A 19588-nucleotide genomic window follows, 5' to 3' on the forward strand; every position below is an offset into this window, starting at 1 on the left:
AAGAAAACTAATATTTACCTTGGAGACAGAAGAGAGAATCAAAGCATGTTGTTAAATCTCTTCCAGAAAGAAAGGGAACTCAATTATGACATTGTATACAGGAAGTCCCTTCCTGGCTTCCATTGGGAAGTCATCACTGTGATAGGTAGCCATTTGTGGAGAATGTCTGGGTGACCTCCAGTAGCTTTGCTGCTTTGAATGGAATTATATTAGGACTTAAGAGTGGGTGTGATGGAGATGAGCCCTTGAAGCCATCCTGTCCCAAACATGGTTCTCTTTTTTCCTGAGGACACCCTGACCAAAGTTGTTTCTCTTCCCACAGAAACTATTTATGTGAAATCCATCCTTCTCAGTTTCCTCATCTTCTTCTCCTTCTACTTGGGATGCCTGCTTATTGCGTTTGTTCATTATATCAGGTAGGTCAAGAGTATCAAGAAATGTTAACCCCCTTTGCCTGTCTCTGTGTGGTGAGTAGAGCATTAGGCTTTACAGCCATATTGACCAGATTCAACTCTACCTCAACCACTAACTGTGTGACCTTGGGCTAGTTACTTAACCTCTCTGTGCTTCAGTTTCCTCCTCCTCAAAAATGAGATAATAATTTACCTCATAGAATTGTATAGCTGCAGTGTTTACGTCAATGTCCTGCACAGAGTGAGTACTGTTTAGAGTATTAGTTATTTTCATAGTTAATAAAACCTCAACAGAAAGACAGCTTGGGTATTTTTTTGGATCAGGAAATACTGTAAATCCTATGGAATGTAGGAAATGAGGAGTTCTTCCTAATATGGAGATTTAGGAACAGCTTTAAAAATTCCATCAACAAGTAAATTTAATGTCTAAAATAAACCTTGAGGTATAATAAATAGCAGGAGTGATGTGCTTTGATATTGCATTGCCAAGTGCTTTCTTACTATTATAGCATCAATTTTCCAGTAAAATGTCCCTTGAAGGGAAAAAAAAGGAAATGATTATATTGTAATTTGACTAAGACAATTTCCCTTCCCAAGAGATTGGAGCCCCTAATAAAAAGAGCTCCAGTTTTTCCTGGTGTCTCTGAGCAGGCCCAAACATTGAAAATTCTGTACTTTGTTGTGGTCTCTGTGAAGCAACTACAAAAGAATGGCAGAAGGCCTACAATAAACAAATGTTCTTTCCCCTCTTGAACATCTGAAGAAAACAAAGCCAGCCCAGAGTTTTCAGACTATTGGGCAATTTAACAGCATCAGTAGAAAAAAATAATTCTCTTCTGTGACTTTACAAAGCTTTTCAGTTGAGAAATTGAATTTTAAAACCCTGGGACTACCATTAACCATATCTAGAACAATTTGAGCATCAGAATACTTAAGGAGAGTAATAAATTATAAACCATTGAGAAAAGTAGAAATTCATGAATCCATATTGATGGAAGAAGGAAGGAAGGAAGGAAGGAAGGAAGGAAGGAAGGAAGGACCTAAATATCTCCAGATACAATCCAAAGTCAATAAAACAGGTATACATTGAGGAAGCGAGTCATTAGCAAATGCCCACAGCTTGCCTACATAAGAATGCCAAAAGCTGACTGGAAAAAATGGAGGGAGTGCTGGAATTGGAAAATCATCATCTTGCATATATCAGGTTAAGAATAATTAGTGGATACTAAAACTAAGAGGAAAATCTGATGAAAATCAAAATATGTGCATGACCATAAAGTGTATCCCCACGAGTTGCTTAGTTATTCTAAGGGAAAACATAGTAACTATACAATGGAGAACTTAGACAAGGATTGACTGGGTGATCAAAATTAATGTGAGCAACGGGGAAGGTAAGACACTGTGTGCCTCCACATGTGACAATCTGAGGACACAGCACTACTCATGCAGTATTCCAGCCAGAAATACATATTTTGAATATAATCCTGAGGAAAAAATCAAACTAACCCAAAATGACAAGCATTCTATTAAAGACAAATGAAAGGCTGTGCAAATGATCCAGATTGAAGGAGACTAAAGAGATATGGGCAACTAAAGACAACACCTGGTCTCAGATTGGATGTTTTACTAGAAGAATATACTATAACAGACATTATTGGGTCAATTGACAAAATTATAATACAGACAGATTAGAGTATCTTATCAATGTTAGATTTGCTGAATTTGACAACTATACTATGGTTAGGCACGAGAATATCTTTATTCTTTGGAAGTATTTAGGGCACCTGGCTGGCTCCGTCAGTAAAGCATGTGACTCTTGATCTTGGGGTTGTGAGTCAAGACCCACATTGGGCATAGAGCTTACTTTTTAAAAACGGAAATATTTAAGAATAAAAGTTCATGACATATGCAACTTACTTTCAAATGGTCCAAAAATTATATATAACATATATGTAGTTATATACATATACACACATACAGAATGATAAAGCAAATGGGATAACATGCTAACAAATGAATCTAGATAAAGCATATGTGAGTATTCTATATTTTATTCTTACAACTTCTCTGTAAATTTGAAGTTATTTTCTAATAAGAAATTAAAAACAAAAACCCCAGTTCACAGGCAAATATATCTTGAAAGTATATACATTAACTGATTATCAGCCCACTTAATTTATTAGATCATAATCACTGACATTTACTAGGCACCGTGATTATCTGAGATTATCTCAATTGATGCCCTACAACAAGCACTAGTATTATCACCATTTGACAGTTAAGGAAATTGAGGCACAGAGAGGTGAAGCAGTTTGACCACAAATTCACAGCCAGTAAATGAGGGAGCTGGGATTTGCCTGGATTTCCAGGCAACGTGGCTCCAGAGCCTTACCTATGAAGCAGGCTGGTCAATACAGGTCTGGAGTGGTAAGGGCATGCGAGAGAGGGCAGTCCTGATCAAGGGGGCCAGACCAAAAGCCTGGTACCCCAGCATGGATTCGAATGGAAAAGGATCCCAAAAGCTGTCAATTTGGATTCAGATGAACTCCCAGATCATGGAAAAAGAAGTTCATCTCTTATGCTCTCTTAGGAAGACTGTCTCTACTCCTGATGTTTTAGATTTTAGAAAATAGGATTTCACTTCTTTAGTTAGCTAGCATGCATAATCATCATACAGACAAAAAAAGTAGAGATGGATATCAATGTCCCTGACATTGTCATGCAGCTACAGCAGGAAGCACAGGTTTTGAAAGCTGTGGTATAAGGCTTTGTTGAAACCTCTGGCTGCCAGATTATTTTGCTATAGTCAATCGCACAAGCATAGATTCTTCCCAAATATAGCGAAAGTGAAAATTGAAATCTGGAGACATAAGAACCATTTGGCATTCTAAATAAAACAATAGACTGAGGAAAAATGCTAACAGAACTCTTTCTCATTGAACTAAGCAAAAATAACAAAGTTTTCTACAAAACCAAATGAAACTAGTCCTGGAGCATAATGCCATTTGCTTGATAAGTTCTCTGTACTTTATTATTAATACACATGGGATTTGTAGTACATGCTATGAAATTAGGATGAAAATATGGATAAGAGACATGGCCCTGCTCTCAGGAAGCTAAGAATCCAAAGTATTAGCTATACTGGCTTGAATCTAAACACCATCCCCCTCCCATTGCCAGCCACAATCCATTCAGCAAGTATGTAAGGAGTCACTACAATAAATGTGCAGGACCGGGGCCAAACACTGGATACACATTCTCTTATTCATTTCTTTCAACCACCCTACCAGACATTGAGTTCAAACTGCACAACCCTGAGTACTCATCCCTCCCTTGATTCTTGCATCAGTTATCTATGGCCACAATAATGCTGCATAAAAATCAACCATAAAAGCTCCAATGGCATACAGAAATAGTTAAGTTTACTTACAAATCTCTGGGCCAGCAGGATGACACTGCTAATCCAGACCGGGCTCAGAGGTCGCAGTTGGGTGTGGCTATAGAGTGCTATCACCTAGTGAGCTAGGTGCTGACTCTTCTAGACCAGCCTCAGCTGCACGTGGTCTCCCAAATTCCAGCAGGCTAGCCCTTGTTTGTTGTATCTCCAAGAGAGATAGCAGAAGACTTTAAGGCCTCCTTAAGATGTAGGTTCAGAAGTGGCATGATATCACTTCTCCTTTCTATTAGCCAAAACAAGTATGAGGACAGTCCAGACTCAAGAGGTGAACACACTAACTCCACCTTTTGATTTAAGGAGCTAAATACAAGATGAGGTGTAGCCATTTTGCAATCAATCTAGGAGAGTTCTCATTTACGATCTTCTCCTTTGCTCACTGAATACAGTTTGCCTCAGCCTAGCTTTCTAAATCATTTAACCTCTACTGAAGAATCTTATCAGCTCCTAAATCTATAGCAAATGTGGGTACAGCCTGTTAGCACAAACACATCATTTTTTCTTTTAATGTTTTATTTATTTTTGAAAGAGCACAAGTGGGGAAGGGGCATAGAGAGAGAGGAGGATAGAGGATCTGAAGCAGGCTCTTCCATGAAAGAAGTGAGCCCGATGTGGGGCTTGAACTCATAAACTGTGAGATCATAACCTGAGCTGGAGTCGGACATTCAACAAAATGAGCCACCCAGGTGCCCCCAACACATCATCTTTTATGAGTGCATATAATTGCTTGCCACTTAATCTCACAAGGATTGTTTTAAAAAGGGATTTCAGCAGGTGTTGGTGAGGCTGTGGAGAAAAAAGGACCCTCGTGCACTGTTGGTGGAAATGCCAGCTGGTACAGCCACTGTGGAAACAGTATAGAGATTCTTCAAAAAGTTAAAAATAGAACTACTCTACAACCCAGCAATTACACTACTAGGTATTTACCCAAAAAGTGCAAACGCACTAATTGAAGAGTATTATGCTAAAAAAGAATTACAGGCCAATATCCCTGACGAACCTGGCTACAAAAATTCTCAACAAGATACTAGCAAATCATATTCAACAATACATTAAAAGAATTATTCACCATAATCAAGTGGGATTCATTCCTGGGCTGCAGGACTGGTTCAATATTTGCAAATCAATCAACATAATACATCACATTAAGGGATAAAAAGAAGGGATCACAAGAAGGGATAAAAACCATATGATCCTGTCAATAGATGCAGAAAAAATATTTGACAAAATACAGCATCCTTTCTTAATAAAAACCCTCAAGAAAGTCGGGATAGAAGGAACATACCTTAACATCAAAAAAGTCATATATGGTTTTATACAGCTTTATACAGCTAATATCATCCTACAAGCTTTCCCCTGAGATCAGGAACACAATGGGGCTGTCCACTCTCCCACTGTTGTTCAACATAGTGTTGCAAGACCTGGTCTCAGCAATCAGACAATGAAACTAAATAAAAGGCATCCAAATTGGCAAAGAAGAAGTCAAACTTTCACTCTTCGCAGATGACATGATGCTTTTCATGGAAAACCCAAAAGACTCCACCAAAAAACTGCTAGAGCTGATACGTGAATTCAGCAAAGTTGCAGGATATAAAAGCAATGTACAGAAATCGGTTGTATTTCTATACACCAATAATGAAGCAACAGGAAGAGATATCAAGGAATTGATCCCGTTTACAATTGCACCAAAAACCATAAAATACCTAGGAATAAACTAAGCCAAAGAGGTAAAAGAACTGTATGCTGAAAACTATAGAATGCTTATGAAATAAATTAAAGAAGACACAAAGAAATGGAAAAACATTCCAAGCTCATGAATTAGAAGAACAAATATTGTTAAAATGTCAATACTACCCAAAGCAATCCGCACATTCAGTGCAATCCCTATCAAAATAGCACCAGTATTCTTCACAGAGCTAGAATAAACAATCCTAAAATTTATATGGAACCACAAAATACCCTGAATAGCCAAAGTAATGTTGAAAAAGAAAACCAAAGCTGGAGGCATCACAATCCCAGACTTTAGCCTGTACTACAAAGCTGTAATCATCAAGACAGTATGGTATTGGCACAAAAACAGACACATACATCAATGTAATAGAATAAAGAACCCAGAAATGGACCCACAAATATATGACCCACTAATCTTTGACAAAGCAGGAAAGAATATCCAATGGAATAAAGACACTCTTTTAGCAAATGGTGCTGGGAGAACTGGACAGCAATAAACAGAAGAATGAAACTAGGCCACTTTCTTACACCATACACAAAAATAAATTCAAAATGGATGAAAGACCTAAATGTGAGACAGGAAACCATCAAAATCCTACAGGAGAAAACAGGCAGCAACCTCTTTGACCTCGGCCATAGCAACTTCCTACTTGACATGTCTCCAGAGGCAAGGGAAATAAAAGCAAAAATGAACTATTGGAACCTCATGAAGACAAAAAGCTTTTGCATAGCAAAGGAAAAAATCAACAAAACTAAAAGGCAACAGATGGAATGGGAGAAGATATTTGCAAATAACATATCAGATAAACGGTTAGTATCCAAAATCTATGAAGAACTTACAAACTCAACACCCAAAAAACAAATAATCCCGTGAGTAAATGGGCAGAAGATGTGAATAGACACTTTTCCAAAGAAGACATCCAGATAGCTAATAAGACACATGAAAAGATGTTCAACATCACTCGTCATCAGGGAAATACAAATCAAAACCACCATGAGATACCACCTCACACCAGTCAGAAGGGCTAAAATTAATAAGTCAGAAAACAGTAGATGTTGGCGAGGATATGGAGAAAGGGGAACCCTCTTACACTGTTGGTAGGAACGCAAATTGGTGCAGCCACTCTGGAAAATGGTGTGAAGCTTCCTCAAAAAATTAAAAATAGAACTACCTTATGACCTAGCAATTGCACTACCAGGAATTTATCCAAAGATAAATTTTTATAGCAATGTTTTATAGCATCACTAATAACAACAGTCAAATTATGGAAAGAACCCAAATGTCTATCAACTGATAAATGGATTAAGAAGATGTGGTTTATATATACAATGGAATACTACTTGGCAATGAAAAAGAATGAAATCTTGCCATTTGCAACAACATGGATGGAACTGGAGGGTATTATACTAAGCAAAATAAGTCAGAGAAAGACAGATATCATGTGATTTCATTCATATGTGGAATTTGAAAAATGTAACAGATGAACATGGGGAAGGGAAGGAAAAACAAGGTAAAAACAGAGAGGGAGACAAACCATAAGAGACCATAAATACAGAGAACAAACTAACAGTTGATGGGGATAGTGGGCTGGGTTAAATGGGTAACCAGCATTAAGGAGGGCACTTTTCGGGATGAGCACTGGGTGTCATATGTAAGAGATGAATCACTGGGTTGTACTCCTGAAGCCAAGACTACACTGTATGTTAACTAACTTGAGAATAAAACAATAAAATAAGGTTTTTTTTAAAAAAAAAAAGAGTATTATGCCACGTGAAATAAGTCAGAGAAAGACAAATACCATATGATTTCACTCGTGTAGAATTTAAGAAACAAAACAAATGAGCAAACAGGGAAAAAAAGAGACAGAGACAAGCCAAGAAACAGACTCTTAACTACAGAGAACAAACTGATGGTTACCAGAGGAGGGAGGGTGTGAGGGAAGGGTGAAACAGGTGATGGGCATTAAGGAGTGCACTTGTTGTGATGAGCACAGTGTGATGTATAGAAGTGTTGAATTACTGTACTGTACACGTGAAACTAAGATAGCACTGTACATTAACTAGAATTTAAATAAAAACTAAAAAAGGGGACACACATACCCCTATATTTATTGCAGCACTATCTACAATAGCCAAATTATGGAAGCAGCCCACGTGTCCATCAACTGATGAATGGATAAAGAAGACATGGTATATATACAGTGGAATGTTATTCAGCAATAAATAAAAAAAGAAATGAAATTTTGCTGCTTGCAACAACATGGATGGAGCTAGAGAGTATAATGCTAAGTGAAATAAGTCAGAGAAAGACAAATACCATATGATTTCACTGTTGTGTGGAATTTAAGAAACAAAACAAACAAGTAAAAGGGGCTGGGGAAGAAAGAGAGGCAAACCAAGAAACGGACTCTTAACTATAGACAACAAACTGATGGTTACCAGAAGGGAGGCAGGTAGAGGGATGGGTGAAATAGGTGAAGGGAATTAAGAGTACACTTACCGTGATGAGCACTGAGTAATGTATAGAAGTGTTGAATCACTATATTGTACACCTGAAACTAATATAACACTGTGTGCTAACTGTACTGGAATTAAATTTAAAGCTTAATTTTTACCAAAAGGGACTCAACCACAGCCTCATTTGCCAGCTAGAACAGTCAGGCCAAATTGTAACCCTTCTTAATAATCTGCCTTGCTGGGTCAACAAATATTTAGTTATCATTTTCTATGTGCCAGGCTCTGTCCTAGCATTCAGGGATACAGTGGTGAACAAGACAGTCCAGATCCCTGCTCTAACAGACTTTACATTGTACAGAGGGGAAACATATAAGCAAGCAAGTAATTAATAAAGCAAATAATTTCAGCTAGTGACAGGAGGGAAAAAAACACTGTAGTGTGAGAGGGAATGGTTGGATTGGGAATCTACATTAGATTTGATTTGTTCAGCAAGGAAGATATCTCAGAAGGAAGACTTTAATAGGAAGAAGGAGCTAGCCATGTGAGGATCTGGGGAGAAAGTGGCCCAGGCAGAGAACAAGAGCAAAGGCCCTGGGGTGCCTGTGTGGCTCAGTCAGTTGAGCATTCGACTCGGACTTAGGTCACGATCTCACTGTTGGTAGGTCCGTGCTGTGGGTTGGGCTCTGTGCAACAGCTCCAGAGCCTGGGGCCTGCTTCAGATTCTGTGTCTCCCTCTCTCTCTGCCCCTCCCCCACTTGTGCTCTGTCTCTCAAAAATAAATTAAAAAAAAAAAAAACACTCAAAAAAAAAAAAAAAGAAAAAGAGCAAAGGCCCTGAGGCAGGGATGAATTTGCTGTCTCTAGGAACAAAAGAGGTATAAAGAGAAGTTCTTCCACCAGACATACCAGGATCTGGGGTGTGCAATTTCTAGAGTCTCTGTCTAGAAGTAAGAGTATGTATGAAAGCACAAACACATCTAATCCCTAACTTTCCTCCTCCCTGACCAACCTCACATCCAAAAGGGAAGCTCATTTTGCAAGAAGACGGTGATTCACATTTTAATGTTTGATAGATGTTCCCAAATGATATATCTGGCTTTTTTAGTAATAGTTTTATTGAGATCTAATTCACAGACCACAAAATTCACCCTTTTAAAGTATAAAGTTCAATGACTTTTAGCATATTCACAGTTGCACAACTGTCTAATTTTAGTATATTCACAGTTGCACAACTGTCTAAAACCACTATCTAATTTTCATCACCTCCAAAAAGAAACCCTGACTTTATCAAGATTACAGGATACAAGATCAATATACAAAAGCCAGTTTTATTTCTATTCACTGGCCATGACTAATCCAAACATAAAATTAAGAAAACAATTCCATTTACAATAGGATCAAAAATAATAAGATACTTAAGAATAAATTTAACAAATTAAAGACTTGTACATTGAAAATGACAAAACATCCTTGAAAGAAATTAAAAAGGACCTAAGTAAATGGACATCCCATGTTCATGGTTTGGAGGGCTTAATATTAAGATGGTGTAGTAAAATAATGGCCCCTAAAAGGTGTCCACATTCTAATATCCAGAACCTGTGAATATGTTACTTTACATGGCAAAAGAGATTTTACAGATATGATAAAGTTATGGAGATTGCTTTGGATTATCCATGTGGGTATAATCTAATCACAAGGGTCTTTGTAAGAGGGAGGCAAGAGGGTCTAGGGCAGAAGGAGGATATGTGATGATGGAAGCAGGGCCAGAGCAACATACTTTGAAGATAGAGGAAAGGGCCATGAGTCCAGGAATGCAGGCAGCCTCCAGGAGCTAGACAAGGCAAGGGAAAGGGTAATCCCCTGGCAGCCCCTAGAAGGAATACAGCCCTGCTTCATACCTTGATTTTAGCCACAGAAGATGTACTTTGGAATTCTGACATCCAGAACTATAAGATAATAAATTTGTATTGTTCTAAGCCACTATGTTTGTGATAATTTGTTACAGCAACAATACAAACTAAAACACATAGCAACACTCCCCAAATGGACTTAGAGATTCAAAATAATCCCTATCAAACTCCCAGCTGACTTTCTTACAGAAACTGACAAACTGATCCTAAAATTCATAAGGAAATGCAAGGTGAGGAGACCCAGAATAGGTAAAATACTCATGAAAAAAAGAGAACAAAGCGGAGGTCTTACACTTCCTGATATCGAAACTTACTACAAAGCTACATGATTGAAACTCTGGCACTGACATATAGAAAGACATATAAATCAATAGAATAGAATTGAAAGTTCAGAAATAAAGCCTTACATTTATGATCAATATATTTTTGACAAGGGTACCAAGACAATTCAACAGAGAAAGGATATTCTTTTCAACAAATGTGTTGAAACAACTGGGTATCAACCTGAAAAAAATGAAATTTTACCCCTACCTCACACCATATGAAAAATTAACTCAGAACAGATTAAAGATCTAAATATAGAAGCTAAATCTATAAAACTCTGAGAAGAAAACTTGGGTTTAAATCTTTGTGACCTTGAATTAGGCAACAATTTCTTAGATATGACACCAGAAGAACATGTAACAAAAAAATTAGATAAATTGGACTTAATCAAAATTAAAATTTGTACACTTTTAAAGAACGCTATCAAGGAAGTGAATATACAACACATAAAATTGGAGAAAATGTTTGCAACTCATATATCTATCTGGTAAGAGTCTAGTATCCACATGATATAAAGAATTCTTACAAGCCAGTGATACAAAATAAATAAATAAATAAAATGGGCAAAGAGTTTGAATAAATATTTATCCAAAGATCTACAAGTGGCCAATAAACATATGAAAAGATGTTCAACATCATTAGCTATCAGGGAAATGAAAATAGAAAAAACAAGGAGATACCACTTCTTACCCACTAGGCTAGCTATAATATTTTTTTAATGGAAAACAACAAGAGTTGGTAATGATGTGGAGAAATTGAAACTCCATACATTGCTAGTAGGAACATAAAATAGTTTCTGCTATAAAGCTTCTGTGGAAAAGTTTGGGGAAAAAAAACCCACAAAACAGTTACCTCATACTTAGCACATCTGTACCTAGGTGTATACCCAAGAGAATTTAATACATATATACCCAGAAAAACTTGTACATAAATGTTCATAGCAGTGTTATTCATGATAGCCAAAAAGTGGAAATAATCAAATGTCCACCAAATGTAAACATATAAATTAAACATGGTGTATCCATACAAAGAAATACTATTTAGGGGCACCTGGGTGGCTCACTCAATTGTGTCCAACTTTGACTCAGGTCATGATGTCACGGTTTGTGAGCTCGGGCCCCACGTCGGGCTCCGTGCTGACAGCTCAGAGCCTGAAGCCTGCTTCAGATTCTGTGTCTCCCTCTCTCTCTGCCCCACCCCGTTCACACTCTCTCTCTCTCTCTCTCTCTCTCAAAAATAGACGTTAAAAATTTTTTCACATAAGTAAATAAATAAATAAACTAATAAATAAATAAAGTAATAAATAAAATGAAGGAATATTACTTATACATAAAAGACCAAAGTATTGATTCATCCTACCACATAGATGAACCAGAAGCCAGTCAAAAAAAGACCACATACGCTATGATTCCATTTATGTGAAATTTCCAGAACAGGCAAATTTACAGAAAGTAGATTCATGGTTGTCAGAAAGTGTAGGAGTGGGGAATGGGGAGTGACTGCTAATAGGTTTTAAATTTCTTTGGGGGGGGGGGTGATGAAAATGTTCTGGTTACAGTTTTGTGAACATATTAAAATGCATTGAAATGTGCACATTAGAGGATGAATTTTATGATGTATGAATTATCTGAAAATAAATGAATCTGAAAATAAGTAAATGAATTTATGTATGTATGTACATGCCTAGGAGCAGAATTGCTGGGTCAGATGGTAAGTCTGTTTCACTTTCGAGTTTTTCAAAGTGGCTGTACCATGTTACAATCCTGCCAGCAACATATCAGAGTTCCAATTTCTCCACATGCAAAGGCTTGTTTTAAGAGATCCTAGCAGACAAATCTGCAACAAATGTAAAATGCTGAAGTTTTCACGGTCTTAGGAGCATGTGTATGTTCTTGTTTACAGATTTCAAAGAAAATCCATTGAGGGAAGCTTTGGTTCCAGTGATGGTAAGAAAAGTCCCTGGTAAGAAAAGTCAGTTCGAATGATAGAGAGTGTGCGGCAACATCCCATTTAGCACTTTTGTCTCTCTGACTTTCATCATTGCCAAACCCTCCCTTGGTTCCTATCCCACGGACTAATCTAATCTACAGTCTTTCTAGAGAAAGCAGAGCTAGTGAGAACCAGTTTTCAGAGTTGGTAAGTACTGAGATATGGAGCTCCTACTAAGACCCTTTGCTTAGAGTGTCCCTTGCAATTGTCCATGGCTCATTTATCAGCCATTCATCTTCTTTAGAAGTTTAATCTTTTATAGGATGTAAATTGTTCACACCTATTTCATCCCAAAGCCAACTTGCGAACAATAAGAATTTATTGTCTCAACTCTAATACACAGTTCAATTTTCCCAAATTGAAATAGAGGCTTTTTTGTTATTGTTCAAGTGGCTAAAAACCTGAATTATTTGAGACTAACAAGTGTAATAACTTTGGGAAATCCAGAATAATTGATTATTTGACCATTGTAATGTGCCCTTTCCTCCACTCTGATAATTTGAACAAAGAAACTCAATTACCTGATCTTTTTATAAAAATTTTTTAAAAATTAAATGTCCTCATTTTTTTAAATCAAGAAATAACTGACATGTAACATTGTAAGTTTTGAGTATACAACACAATGATGCAATATTTGTATATATTGCAAAATGATTACCACGATTAAGTCTAGTTAACATCCATCACCACACAGAGCTACAAATTTTTTCTTGCGATGAGAACTTTTAAGATCTATTCTCTTGGGCGGGGGCAGGGGGTGGGTGTTGCGCCTGGGTGGCTCAGTCAGTTAAGCATCTGACTTCAGCTCAGGTCACGAACTCGAGGTTCGTGGGTTCAGGCCCTTCGTCAGGCTTTGTGCTGACAGCTCAGAGCCTGGAGCCCGTTTCAGATTCTGTGCCTCACTCTGTCTCTGCCTCTCCCTTGCTCGCACTCTGTCTCTCTCTGTCTCTCTCTATCTCTCAAAAATAAACATTAAAAAAAAAAAAGATCTACTCTCTTAGGAACTTTCAAATACACAATATAATGACCAGCCTGTACCTTATATCCCCAGGACTTAGTTATTTTATAACTGGAGGTTTACACCTTTTGTAAATATCCTCATTTTTAAAAAGTCTAAGCATGAGTTACTCAGTGTTCATAAGTTATTTGGCACAGAGTGATGATTTAGAAAAGGAACGATGAAATGAGACTTGATTTTTAAGTCACATGCAGCAGATGTTCAGTTCTGTGTTTTCTGTACTTAACTGAGCCCACAGAGTCTCAGAGAAACACAAATTGATCCCCTACCCACCCACCAGGAGCATTTCTCACTCTGCTTCTCCTGCCTTCCTTTGACTTTTGTCTTCCTCAATGTCAGCATGTTTATTTTCCAGCCACCCAGGCAATTGGTTTTGACAACATTCAACTAGCAATATGAAAGACTATCAAAGGACACCTGCTCTAGGGTCTTTAAAATACTAAGTGCTACTTTCTCTTTTATTCGTAAAATGTTTAAATGAATTTGTCTTCTCTCTGGATCTCATCCTTTTTCTTCTAGTGCTTTCCAAGTTTTGCTCTTATTTTAGGTCCCAGTTGAACTTAGAAAGCCTGATTAGTCCAATCCCATTGGTGCTCTGTGAAGGGATGGTCCGTTATTTTTATTGTATCAATGAAGTATTTTATTACCGTATTGATAATTGAAAGAATTTCCGTGTTCAGAAGAGTTTCTTGAACAGTGAAGTGTAGGTAGACAGAGCTGAAACTTTAGCTCAGATCATTATCTAAGATCAAGAAAGCTCTGAAAATTAGCTCTGAAGGGACCCTTCAGATGGCAAGCAGAAGTGAATGAGTGACAAGAAAAGAAAGAAAGAAGAAAAGGAGGAAGGGAGGAAGGAAGGGAGGGAGGAAGGAAAGAAGGAAGGAAGGAAGGAAGGAAGGAGGAAGGAAGAAAGGGAGAGAGGGAGGGAGGAAGGGAGAGAGAGAGAGAAAAGAAAGGGAAGGGAAAGGAAGAAAAGAGAAAAGAAAAGAAAAGAAAAGAAAAGAAAAGAAAAGAAAAGAAAGAAGATGGAAAGGAGGGAGAGATGGAGGGAAGGAAAGAAGATAAGAGTAAAGATGCATCAGTTAGGAATCACATAGCTGCAAATAACAACAAATTATATCTCAAACCACACTTAAACAATATAGATGCTCGTCTCCCTGGAAGTTGAACAAAAGGGTGCACTTAGGACTGACTGAGTCTGGTGGCCCTGGTCCTTTCCCCTGCCATTCCCTTGGCTCTGCTTTAATTCCAGTGCCAGTGGTGAGATGAATCACTTTGACACCCTCACCTGACAATGTCCAAAGGGAAGGACTTTTTCAGAAGCACCCAGTAACTGCTCATGTTTCATTGGCATAGAGTGGATCATTTGCTTGTTAAACCAGTCACTGCAAAGGAATAGATTTACCTACAGATCAATCAAGCCTCCTTACAGAACTAGGATGAGATCATCTTCCTCTAAGACTGGTGTTTCTCAAACTCAACGTTATTGACATTACAGGCCAGATAATTATTTGTTGGGGGGGGGGGGGTGCTGTCCTGTACATTGTAGGATGTCTAACTCCATTCTTCACCTCTACCTACTAGAAACCAGTAGTACACTCCCTCCTTGTGACAACTAAAAATGTCCCTAGACAATGTTCTCTTGGGGGCAAAATGGTTCCCCCACCCCTACCCCCAATTGGGAATCACTGACTTAAACACACAGACTGCCTGATGAGGATACCTGGACAAAATCCCAGCTAAGTTAGGAAGTAGGGACTAGGAGTGTTCATCACAAAGGACTTTGAAATAGGGAGGAAATACAGCACCTTTGTTATGTGGACAGGCTACAGGGAGAGAAGGGACATGACAAGTGAAATGAGACCTAGATGTGGGAGACAAGAGCAGAGCAGGCACACTCTACTCTAGGAAAGAACCTAAGCATATCCAGTGGAGCACTGAGAAAGCAGCCTGGAGCAAGAGACACAAGCAAGTGAAGGGCACTGAAATGAATGTGAGACATTCAGGGGAGGAAGGTTTGCAGAGAAGCAAGGATATAGAAATGTCTTTCTCGGGACCCCTGGGTGGCTCAGTGGGTGGAGCATACAACTCTTGATTTCTGCCCAGGTTGTGATCCCAGGGTCATGGGATTGAGCCCCTATGTCAGGCTCCACACTGAGCATGGAGCCTTCTTGAGATTCTCTCTCTCTGTCTCTCTCTCTTTCTCTCTCTCGACGCCTGGGTGGCTCAGTCGGTTAGGCACCTGACTTCGGCTCAAGTCATGATATCGCAGTTCATGGGTTCGAGCCCCGCATCAGGCTCTGTGCTGACCACTTGGAGCCTGGAGCCTGCTTTGGTGCTGTGTCTCCCCTCTCTCTCTCTGCCCCTCCCCCATTCATGCTCTGTCTCTATCTCTCAAAAATGACTAAACATTAAAAAACATTACAAGAAAAAAAGTCTCTCTCTCTCTCTCTCTCTCTCTCTCCCGTTCTCTGTCTTCCTCTCTCCCCTGCTTGTGCATGCTATCTCTCTCAAGATAAGAATAAAAGTAAAAAGTTAAAAAATATTTCTTTCTCTCCCAAAGGCCAGGATCAGTGTGACTTTGGGGGCTACAGGAAGTTCAGTGGAGCTCAGAGCTATAGGAAATGCCCTGGGGGGCTGCTAATCAGAGAAAATGCTAGGAGCAGTGTCTGAAAGGGAAGGAGGATCCCATTAGGCTTGGCATGGTGTCCACCCAAATCAGTGTGGACCTAGACATCTGAGGAGCTGGGCCTGATGCTTTCACCTTGCCTGTGTTTCACGCAGAAAACATGGAGCCAGGTCCCTACAGGCTGTCAAATTGGTGGCAGCCCTGTTTTAGTTACATAACAAAAGGAAGGCTGCATTTGGAGTATCTGTCAGCTCCCCTGTATTTGTTTTTCTTTCATTTGCCTGCCATTCTTTAAGTTCTCTTTGAAAAATATTGACATTGGTTCCGATTGTGCTTAAAACAAAGAGATGTCTTTCATACTTCACGGGGTAAAGATGGAGATAATTTCGTGGAGCCAGGTGAATTGGAAATAGTGTTTGTAAAGACTTTCTTGAGGCCATGAAGGCATTTTTTACTGTATTCCCCACTCATCACTTAGCACTGAAGGCAGGGACCTCTGGGGTATTGTGAGGGGTACTAGGAAAGGCTCTGTGCTCTAAAAACCTTTAGTGGCCCTGTCAGTGAAAAATCCCACATTTCACATCATTGTAAAGAACCTATACAGAAATTCAGCCACAACTGGAGAGAAAGGTGAATGAAGTATGTCTCACAGGCTTCTGGGACCACATGAGCTGTCAGCATGGAACCTGAGGGTAAGAGAGGGTTACTGTCTCAAGTGAGAGAGCTTAACAAACGTGACAAGTTGTTAGATTTAAGAATCCAATGGCCAATCAAATTCTTCCCTCCATGGAGCCATTACCAAATCAGCCTCTTAGCAAAGAGCAGGGTGCAGAGGGAATGAAGACAAGCAGTGTGAGTTTGGAGGAGTCAAGGAGCATAGGCCACCATCAGGTTCTGTGGCAATGGGTCTCAAACTCTAGTCCTGATGCTTCTTTTTACAAATTTTCTTGGCTTTTCTTGCCACTTTTTCTTTAAGAGAAATCTCATTTTTGTGGTTTTCCTCATTCTCTCAACTTAAAAACAAAACAAAACAAAAACCTCCAGACTCACTTTGTTTATCTTACCCCACTGCACGTGCCATTGTGACCCCAGAGAAGGGGAGAGGTTGAAGGCTACCACAGCAAGAAGACAAGGCAGAGAAACTCTTGCAAGAGAGAATGAGGCCACTTCTTTGAGCCCAGTGGGATGGTGGGAGGAAAAAGTGACCAGCTAAACATGACGTGTGTTTCTTCCTCTCCATGCTGGAATCTGGAATGTGGCCATGGAGTACTGATAGGTTACAAGGAGTGCCAAAAACAGAGATTTTACTCAATTTGCCACTGGGGACTCAGGATCCCTGCCCTTTTGTTTTTTTCCCCTCAGAAACATTCTCTTCAATAGATATGCTTAACGTTGGTGGCAAAATTTTACTAGAGTAGAAAGGCTTCACTGTATATGGTTTATATTTAAAGTTTATTCATCTTTCTGCAGAGAGAACTTCTAAAACTAATGTGCACTAAGGAGGTGGGCCAGCTATGACACCTGGGCCATGCTCCCCTGTACTCCATCCAGGTGGAGGGGGACAACGAACCAAGACCCTGGCCAGACCCTCCCAGCAGAGAGAGTTCCAGTAGCTCTCCCACCGTTTGCTGGAGTTTGAAGGCCGGATCTTTCATATTCGAGTTGCCCTTTTATTTTTTTTAAGTGTTTTTATTTATTGATTTTGAGAGGGACAATGTGCGTGTGCATGTGAACAGGGGAGGGGCAGAGAGTGAGAGAGAGAATCCCATGCAGCCTCTGAGCTGTCAGTGCAGAGCCCATCTCGGGCCTGAATCCACAAACCATGAGATCACGACCTGAGCCGAGACCAAGAGAGTCAGATGCCTAACCAACTGAGCTGCCCAGGTGCCCCTAGTTGCCCTCTTAAACCGTGGTTTTTGTCAGCGCCCCAAGGTACACAGATCTGTTCATGGTCCCTCCCACTGTAGTTCCCATAGTGCCCTTCCTTACCATGTCTTTGTTTTTCTTGCTGTTCTATCTTTACTTGCACAGAAGCTACTCAGGCAGCCCTAGGTTCTTCAGGAGGAATTGCTTTATAAATGGGTGTAGATTTGGTGTGTCCGTGGAGGAGGTGAGCTCAGTGTCTTCCCATGTTGCCATCTTGGACTGGAACTCTCTCCTCATCTGTTGAGACTAGTTGGGATAGGTAGCCTATTGGCATAAAACTGAAATTTTCCAGCAGCTAGTTCCCATCATATCTGACTACCTCTTCAACTTCCAACCTCCTGAGTCCAGAGACAGAAGGCAAGACAATTATAAATATGAAATCTGAAAGATCCAAACATGCTCAAAATGAAGTAAAGTTTTTCTCCTCATGTTGAGCATTTAATATTAAAAGCCAACATGCAAACATATCTTATGCAGTGTAAGTAAACAGATGGCAAAGGGCTCATGCTCAGAGAAAAAGATGCCAGAATAACTCTCTTCATTAAGATGAGCTCATTCACAACTTTATATGTTTACTTATTCCCAGCCAGAACATCTTGGTCTGTCCTATAAACTGATATTTTGTGTTTAATTCTTTCTAAATACCATAGAGTTAAATATAAATATAACTCTCCTTCTGGGAGCATACTTGAAGTTTGGGAGCCAATGTTCTGGTTTTTTGCATTCTGAGAAGGTCTTAAACATTAGAAAAATTAACAGAATACTGTTATACAAAGTTGCCAATCTCATATTTAAATTGTGCCTATAAAGTCCACAGAGTTAGGGGCGCCTGGGTGGCTCAGTCGGCTAAGCGGCCGACTTCGGCTCAGGTCATGATCTCGCGTTCCATGAGTTCCAGCCCCACATCGGGCTTTGTGCTGACAGCTTAGAGCCTGGAGCCTGCTTTGAATTCTGTGTACCCTACCTGCCCACCCCACCCCCGCCACTCTCTGCCCCTCCCCCACTCATGCTCTGTCTTGCTCTGTCTCTCAAAAGTAAATAAATGTTAAAAAAAAAATTTTTTTAAGAGCACATTTCTTAAAAAAAAAAGTCCACAAAGTTAAAACATCTTTATGTTCTGGCACTTGTCTTGCCCGTGAAAATCTTGTTTCTCTTGTCCATCCTAGAATTAGTGATGTTGCAGATGCCTCAGAGTGAAAATGGCTAACAACCAGATTAGAATCACAGCTTGCTCAATCATGAGCCAGAGCTAAGTACAGAAATCAGCGACACATCCAAGTCTGAACAGACCCACACAGCTGGCTTTTGCTTTTTAATGAAGTGTCACCTAAAAAAACAGCGATTGTTTTTGTTTGCTCACTAGCTTTGATTTTAGGTTTTGTGGGTTTTTTTCTCCTTTGTTTACACCCACAAAAACATTGCCTCCCACAAACCATTTCAACCTCCTGTCATAACCAAACTCAAGCACTTTCCTATGCACACTTCTGCCTCTCGTGGTAGAGGGCTTCTCAGTAGCACCAAAATGCCAAAAATTCCGAATTTTATGATTTTAGTGTCATTCTTCACTTCCTATTTACACATTTAATAATTTTAAAATTACATCTTTATAAAAGGACATAGGGTAATGGTAGAACTTATATGTAATGTAGATCTTACATCTACAGATTTAATCCCTATCAAAATACCAACAGTAGTTTTCATAGAATTGGAACAATAATCCTAAAATTTGTCTGAAAAC

The 19588-nt window shown here is 39.3% G+C and overlaps 1 protein-coding gene across 4 annotated transcripts in view; it reads left to right on the top strand.

The window, feature by feature from the left end:
- SIDT1 (SID1 transmembrane family member 1) overlaps positions 1 to 19588 on the top strand; it is a 110100-nt gene that overhangs the window by 59847 nt on the left and 30665 nt on the right. For all 4 annotated transcript variants that reach the window (XR_006193177.1, XM_042903662.1, XM_042903663.1 and 1 more), the window contains 2 exons: positions 323 to 416; positions 12191 to 12234. Coding sequence is in view for 3 of the 4 variants with exons in the window: in XM_042903662.1 (XP_042759596.1) it covers positions 323 to 416; positions 12191 to 12234 (138 nt within the window). In the remaining variant the exon portion in view is untranslated. The remainder of the gene's footprint in view (positions 1 to 322; positions 417 to 12190; positions 12235 to 19588) is intronic.

This window comes from Panthera leo, chromosome C2 (genome assembly GCF_018350215.1).
Source record: "Panthera leo isolate Ple1 chromosome C2, P.leo_Ple1_pat1.1, whole genome shotgun sequence".
NCBI classification, from domain to species: Eukaryota; Metazoa; Chordata; class Mammalia; order Carnivora; family Felidae; genus Panthera; species Panthera leo.